Source organism: Gadus morhua, chromosome 17 (assembly GCF_902167405.1).
Source record: "Gadus morhua chromosome 17, gadMor3.0, whole genome shotgun sequence".
NCBI lineage: Eukaryota > Metazoa > Chordata > Actinopteri > Gadiformes > Gadidae > Gadus > Gadus morhua.
Genome location: NC_044064.1, coordinates 16308877 through 16316267, shown reverse-complemented (window position 1 = coordinate 16316267; position 7391 = coordinate 16308877). Strand labels below are relative to the sequence as shown.

General features: G+C 48.3%; 1 protein-coding gene across 2 annotated transcripts; it reads left to right on the top strand.

Annotated features, from left to right (window-relative positions):
* Positions 1-267: 267 nt before the first annotated feature.
* Positions 268-6107, top strand: LOC115530030 (glutaconyl-CoA decarboxylase subunit gamma-like). Of its 2 annotated transcripts, none has more exons than XM_030339205.1 (3): positions 268-478; positions 1111-1242; positions 5705-6107. In XM_030339205.1, the coding sequence occupies exons 1-3, from the start codon at positions 346-348 to the stop codon at positions 5950-5952; spliced, it is 513 nt and encodes a 170-aa protein (XP_030195065.1). In that variant the 5' UTR covers positions 268-345; the 3' UTR covers positions 5953-6107. The 2 variants fall into 2 exon arrangements, with proteins under 2 accessions (XP_030195065.1, XP_030195064.1); XM_030339204.1 differs by having other exon boundaries at positions 268-952.
* Positions 6108-7391: the final 1284 nt, after the last annotated feature.

Here is a 7391-nt window from a genome sequence, read left to right as displayed (position 1 = left end):
GTGTGACTATAGTCCTTTTTCCATCAGATTTTCAAGCGAATTAACTCTAAAGGTACGGCCACACCAAACGCGTTACCCGCGTACCACGCGTATAAAATCGGCAATTTTTCCATAGGGAAGCATTGGTTTATGAGGCGTATGAGGCGCGTACATGCGTTACATGCGTAAAAGCAACATTTTACTCGCGTTAGGGGCGTATGAGGCGCGTATATATACGCGCGTACGCGAGGAGTTAAAAAAATTGAACTTTTGACGCTCATACGCGTGATACTTAACCGCGATAGCCAATCAGCGTTGAGCTTGACCCGACGTCACTGGCAGAGAGACGGAGAGGACAGAACCGCAATGGAGGACCAAAACCTCATCGTCGCTGTGTGCAGCCGTCCTGTCCTTTACAACACCAGGATGGTGTCGTACCGGGACAGGAACAAGAAAGAGAGGGCGTGGGTCGACGTGGCCGAGGATACTGGCTGTCCTGGTAAGATCAGTGAATAATGTGTGTGTGTATTTTGCTTTGCTTCAGCTATCGGTTGTGTTCTACGATGAAAAAAGTTAGCGCCGGTTAGCGGTAGCAACAGTTAGCAGTAATATTAAGTGATACTACTACAACAGACTGTCCCGCTTGTCAGGTTACACAACTTAATATGTATATATGTTCTTGTCAGTGGACGTATGTCGCAGGAGGTGGAAGTCGCTCAGGGACAGGTACTTACGACACAAAAAGAGTGAAAAGGAGGGGAAAAAGAGCGGGTCAGCGGCAGGGACAGTGACGAAATGGAAATTCGCTGGGGTCCTGTCCTTCCTCGACCCCTTTGTCACCCCGAGGGAGACCAGCAGCAACTTACCTCGGGGGGCAGAGGAGGTAGAGGAGGACGGGGCTCCAGATACACTGTCAGGGGCAGGAGAAGAGAGGAGCTTGAGGAGGCAGCAGCAGGGCCATCGCACATAGCAGGTTTGTTGACAAGTGAAGACACGTACAGCTTCTGTATTATGGCCACAGGAACGGTTTACAGTGCGGCACGATTCTGTCTATCTTTAATGTGCTGTAATATAGATCATGCATATATCATCCAAGCAAAAAAAAACAAGTCTTCTTTCTCAATAACATAGACCAGCCCAGCAGTGAGTCAGAGACAGAGGACACTGCTCCTGCTCCTGCTCCTGCTCCTGCCCCTGTCCCTGCCGCTGGCCCTTCCCGTGTACCTGTCCCTGAGGCTGGCCCTGCCCCAAGACCACAGAGCGGTATGTACAGGACAAAGATGTATAGCATTAATTTCAGGGGTTCAACTATGTTTATGGCTAACCGTTTAAGCTTTAACTGATAAGACGGTTTATGGATTACTACTAGTGCCGTCAAGCAATTTAAAAAATTGATCAAATTAATTACAGGCTCTGTGATTAATTCATCTAAATTAATCGCATACCTATACGACACTTTTATGCCTGTTTATAAACAGCTGTATAGCCTACCGTTTGTTTCTCTCCCTTCTCTCTCTCTCTCGTAACTTCTTGATCCTCCCCTGATTAATCGAAATTAACGCGTTAATTTGACAGCCCTAATTAATACTAATAATAATAATAATAATAATACATTTAATTTAGAGGCGCCTTTCAAGACACCCAAGGTCACCTTACAGAGCATATAGTCATCATACATTATTTAAAAAAAACAAGACATTGTGTAAAAATAAATAAACATAAGCAATAAGAAATAAATAAAACAAAAACAAAAAAAAAATCAAAACAGTGATCAGTTAGACGTTGTGTGCGAGTTTGAACAGGTGAGTTTTGAGTTGTGACTTGAAGGTTGTAATGGTGTCTGATTGTTTTATGTGTGGGGGGAGGGAGTTCCAGAGCCTGGGTGCTGAACAGCTGAATGACCGGGCACCCATTGTAGTGAGTCGTGATGTGGGGATACATAGTAGTCCAGCAGAGGTTGAGCGGAGGGAGCGGGAGGGAGTGTATTCTTGGAGGAGGTCACAGAGATAACTGGGGGCTAGGTTGTGGAGAGCTTTGTAGGTGAGGAGTAGGGTTTTGTATTGGATACGGTAGTGTACTGGGAGCCAGTGAAGTTGAATGAGGACAGGGGTGATGTGGTCAGATGATTTGGTGCGGGTGATGATCCGGGCGGCTGAGTTCTGAATGATCTGCAGTCTGTTGATGAGTTTGGTGGGGAGTCCGGTGAGGAGGGCGTTGCAGTAGTCTATGCGTGATGTGACAAATGAGTGAACTGGGATTTCAGTGCTGGATTGGGTCAGTGATGGGCGGAGTCTGGCGATGTTGCGGAGGTGGAAGAATGCAGTCCGGGTGATGTTGTGAATATGGGGTGCGAATGAGAGGGTGTTGTCCAGGATGACACCGAGGCTCTTGACTTTGGAGGAGAAGGGTACTGGGAATCCATCGATAATTATGAGTGGAGCTGGGGTGTGTTGTGGTTTAGTGAGGGTGGATTTGGATCCGATGAGCAGGGCCTCGGTCTTGTTTCCATTGAGTTTCAGGAAGTTCCTGCTCAACCAGCTCCGGATCTCTTCCAGGCACGTGATGAGGGAGGTGGGGGGGATGGCAGCGGTGGGTTTGGTAGAGATGTAGACCTGTGTGTCGTCAGCGTAGCAGTGAAAATGGACCCCATGGTGACGGAGGAGTGTGCCCAGCGGGAGGAGGTAAGTGGTGAAGAGGAGTGGACCCAAGACTGACCCCTGGGGGACACCCAGTGAGATATCTGAACACCCAGACTTGTGGTTGCTTAGTTGAACAAATTGTTGACGGCCGGTGAGGTAGGATGTAAACCAGGAGAGTGCAGCACCAGTGATCCCAATACCAGCTAGGCGGTCCAGGAGCAGAGGGTGGGAGATGGTGTCGAATGCTGCGCTGAGATCGAGGAGGATGAGAATGGTGAGTAATCCAGAGTCGGCTGCAAGGAGGAGGTCGTTGGTGATTTTGACTAGGGCTGTTTCAGTGCTGTGTTTTGGACGGAAGCCAGATTGGAACGGTTCGTGGAGATTGTTAATGTCGAGGTGGGACTGTAGTTGTGCGGCAACCACCCTTTCAAGTGTTTTGGAGATGAAAGGGAGATTGGAGATGGGCCGGTAATGGTTAAGGTCAGATGGGTCAGCACCAGGTTTTTTCAGGATGGGAGTGATGGCAGCCAGCTTGAGAGTGAGGGGTACAGTACCAGTAGTGAGGGAGGAGTTAATTATGTTGGTGATCATGGGGGAGATGGACGGAAGACATGCTTTGACAAGGGAGGTGGGAAGAGGATCGAGCTGACAGGTGGTGGTTTTGGCTTTGCGGATGAGTTCTGAGACGGTCTGTTCTGTTACTAGGGTGAAGTCAGAGAGGGAGCTGATGAGAGGTTGGCCAGAGGTGATCATCCAGGGTGGGTCATCAGAGGGGGTGCGTGATGAGGCCAGTTGTTGGTGAATGGTGTTGATTTTAGAGCTGAAGAAGTCAAGGAACGCAGTGCATTGGGTGGTGGAAATATCTGGAGGGAGAGATTTAGGAGGCTGAAGTAAGTGGTTGACTGTTGAGAAGAGGACTCTGCTGTTGCCTGTACCAGTGTTGATGAGGTTGGAGTAGTATGAGGTTTTGGCAGTGGTGAGGGCATTCTTGTAGTGATGGAGGTGGTCCGAATACATTTGGCGGTGTACAGTGAGTTTTGTCTTATTGTAGAGTCGCTCCAGTCGACGACCAGTGGCTTTGAGCTGGCGCAGATGAGGAGTGAACCAGGGAGCAGTGTGGGTGAATGAGACTGAGCGGGTTTTCAGGGGGGCCAGGGTGGTGAGGGAGGAGGAGAGGCAGTTATTGTAGTGAGTCACCAGGTCAGTCAGGGAGGAAGCTGGGGGAGGGTTGGGGTAGGAGCTGATCATGGTGGAGAGGTCGGTGGTGTTGATAAGTTTGATGTTTCTGAAGGAGATGGTCCGTTGTTCCTTGGTTTTGTGGAGTTGGGTATGAATGTCAAAATGAATGTTAGTGGGAGTGATGTCAGTGCAGCAGATTAAATCCAGAATGTGACCTTTGTTATGGGTTGGGAGGTTGACATGTTGTGTGATGCCAAGACAGTCCAGAAGTGATGTGAAGTCATTAGCAAAAGTACAGGATGGGTTGTCAATGTGGATGTTGAAATCACCAAGGAGGATAACAGTGGGGGACATTGCACATACAGATGTAAGTAGTGATGAGAATTCATTGAGGAAAACGGCGGAGGGTTTTGGTGGTCTGTAAATGGTGACAATGATAGTGGGTTTGGGGCCGGAGAGTTTTACAGCTAGACATTCAAAGGAGGAGTGAAGGGGGACTGTGACAGTGGTGACTTTGATGTTATCACGATGGAGGAGAGCGAGGCCACCCCCCCTCCCATTAACCCGGGGTTTGCTAATAAAAGAAAAACCTGGTGGGACAGCTTCATTTAGATGGGAGAAGTCATTTGGTTGTTGCCAGGTCTCAGTGAGGCAGAGAATGTCTAGGCTCTGGTCAACAATAAAGTCATTTATCAAAAGGGCCTTATTACTGAGGGATCTGGTGTTCAGCAGACAGAGTTTCAGACAGGTGAGTGGAGTGTAGCAGGTTGCTTTGAGCAGAGGGGACAGGACACTGTGATTGACGGGACTGACCGTACGGGCTGTGCGAGGAAGGGGGCGGGGCCCAGTGGACCAGAAGGAGCGGATGTTTTTGTTGCTGGTGTGAGTGTACTGAAAATTCCGTCCAGAGCCTCGGTGGATGTATTTTGGTCGTTTGAGAATGTCCTGGTGGGATGCAAGCTGAGGTGGTTGGGTCCTTGAGAAGATCCGTAGACGTAACATCTCCGTTACCGAGTAACGGAGCGGCAGATATGCAGTCGTTACGTGAGAGTCAAACATAGCGCAATCCAGAGGAACAGGTTAAAATCCACAGGTTGTGAAGTCGGAAGAAGCCAGCGGTAGATCCAGGCGATTATGGTGAAGCCACAGAGCCAGCACAGCGGAGGCAGAGGAGTGGAGCAAGCCGGTTGTAGCTACGCTGGAGACGGGGAAGCCAGTTGGACGGCGCCGGCGCCGGGGGTTATCAGCAGTCTAGCCGGCCAGCAGGTGTCATCCACCAACAGCTGCACGACTCCACGCACAAAAACACAAAACAAAACACGCAGACGTTTAACGTTCAGAAATAAATGAATAAATCAAGAAAACTGACGCAGTTACTTAACTTAACTTTGTAGTCCGATCCGAGGTCCAGAAGGGTTTCAGACAGAAGGTGTTGAAAGTAAGCAAAAGAAAACTGATGAAAAAGTTAAAAGACTAGAAAGAAAAAGAAAATCGCGAAAAAATAATGTTCAAAAATGACGTTCCGGTGAGCAGCAGCAGCAACAGCGTTCAAAAGGCAACAGCGTCCACCAACTGTACGACCTCACGTAAAAACACGTAGAAATAAAGAAAACTGGCGCACTGACAATAGCGAAAAGTGACTATATATAACTAGTAGACTTAGCTAAACTACTAAAGACCAAAAAAAACGGCAAAATGTTCAATGCAATCGTGAGAAATATCGGAAATACTGAATAAAAACAAGCCATACAGAGCGGCGTTAGACTCACCAGCGTCCCCGTTACTAGGCCGTTACTGTTGTAACTTTTACTATAAGTTAAAGTTACAACACTTCAAACCAAACACACATGCATGTTCAATAGGCTTTTCACTAACTTACAAATTATGGTGTTTTACATTCCATACAGGGACGAAGAGGAAGAGAGCCAGGGTACCGGAGGGGAACACAAATATCCAGACAGCCATCCTCCAGGCCCTGCAGAGGCAAAACGCTGTGCCTACCCCTACCCCGCTCTCTGGGATTGAGCACTTTTTAATGGGCCTAGTTCCTTCCCTGGAGAGAATGCCACCTGAAGTACTGGAGTACGTTCAATTCCAAATTCGAAAGGTCATATTTGACAATACTAATTTCACACTTAATTTGGAACCTGTTTAAGCTTATTAGCTAGTGGTGGTGACAATCTCTCCAGGGAAAGAACTAGGCTGATGTCACTGTTCATTTGTTATTGTTCCGTTATGTTTATATTATATTGTTTGTATGTTATTTTTGTTATTTATATAATTATTTTTTAAATAAAATATTTCTCACAACTCTTCTCTCAATATATGATTTTAAGATCTAGCATGCATGGACATAAATATACATTTTTAATAACACTACTTAATTGAACAATTTTAATAACAATTTAATAATAATGAAGGAATCCCTTTTGTTTTGTGTGGGTGGCTCTTAAAAGAGCCGTTTTGGGGTTGTTGTGCACTGCACTATACGATGGTGTCATGCCACGAGACGGTCCCTTCTGCAGAGAAGTAAGAGGTGAAGGTCTCGCGGATCCGGATGGCCTCTCTCCCAGCGTTGTTGGCAGCCACTCTCCCCAGCCCTGGCAGAGGCAACACCACACCAACAGGGAGGCAATCTCTCACTGCTGCTGTTGGTGCTGTTCTGCGGAGGTGGTTGTGGAGCACACAGGTGGCCTTGACGCATCTCTCCGCCAGCTCAGGACGGACCTCGATGACCCTCCGGTAGATCCGCCACTGGGAGGAGAGGATGCCGAAGGCGTTCTCAACCACCAACCGAGCCCGGGACAGTCGGTAGTTAAACACGCGCCGCTCTCGGGGGAGGATGCGTCCGGGGAATGGCCTCATGAGGTCGGTCCGTAGCGGAAAGGCCTCGTCCGCTACAAACACATGAGGCAGGGGTCCTCTCTGCGCAGCCGCTGACAGTACTCTGTCAGCAGGGAGCTTGAGATCGCCAGCTCGGAGGGCCTGACCAAACACCGAGTTGGCCAGAATTCCTCCATCACTGGTTCTCCCATAGCCCCCCACATTGATGATGCGGAAGCACTTGTCTGCGTCGACAACTGCCAAGAGAACAATGGAAAATGTTCCCTTGTAGTTGAAGAACTGCAAACCGGAGTTCGCAGGGGCCTTCAGAACAACATGCTTCCCATCGATGGCACCGCAACAGAGAGGGAAGTTCCACTGCTCCTCGAACTGCTGCGCAATCACCCTCCAGTCCTCGGTAGTGGGCACAGCCATGAGCTCCTCCACCAGGCAGTCCCATATAGCCGTCACCCCATCGGACACGATGGAAGCCACGGTGGAGGCCCCGACCCGGAAGCTGGAGGCTATCGTCCGGAACGAATCGCCAGTAGCCAGGAATCTGCAACACATGAATCATTTATTGTAGCCTTATTGAGAATTTTAGTTGTATACCAAATATGTAGGCCAATTATCTTACTGATATCACTGCACACAGGTATATGTCTTGACTAGTGATTTGCATCAGCTTATTTTACTTTCAAAAGCATGACAAGGAGGTCAAGAATGAATATGTTGGAGCCATGATGCATTTATTTATTTTGTTTATATAAA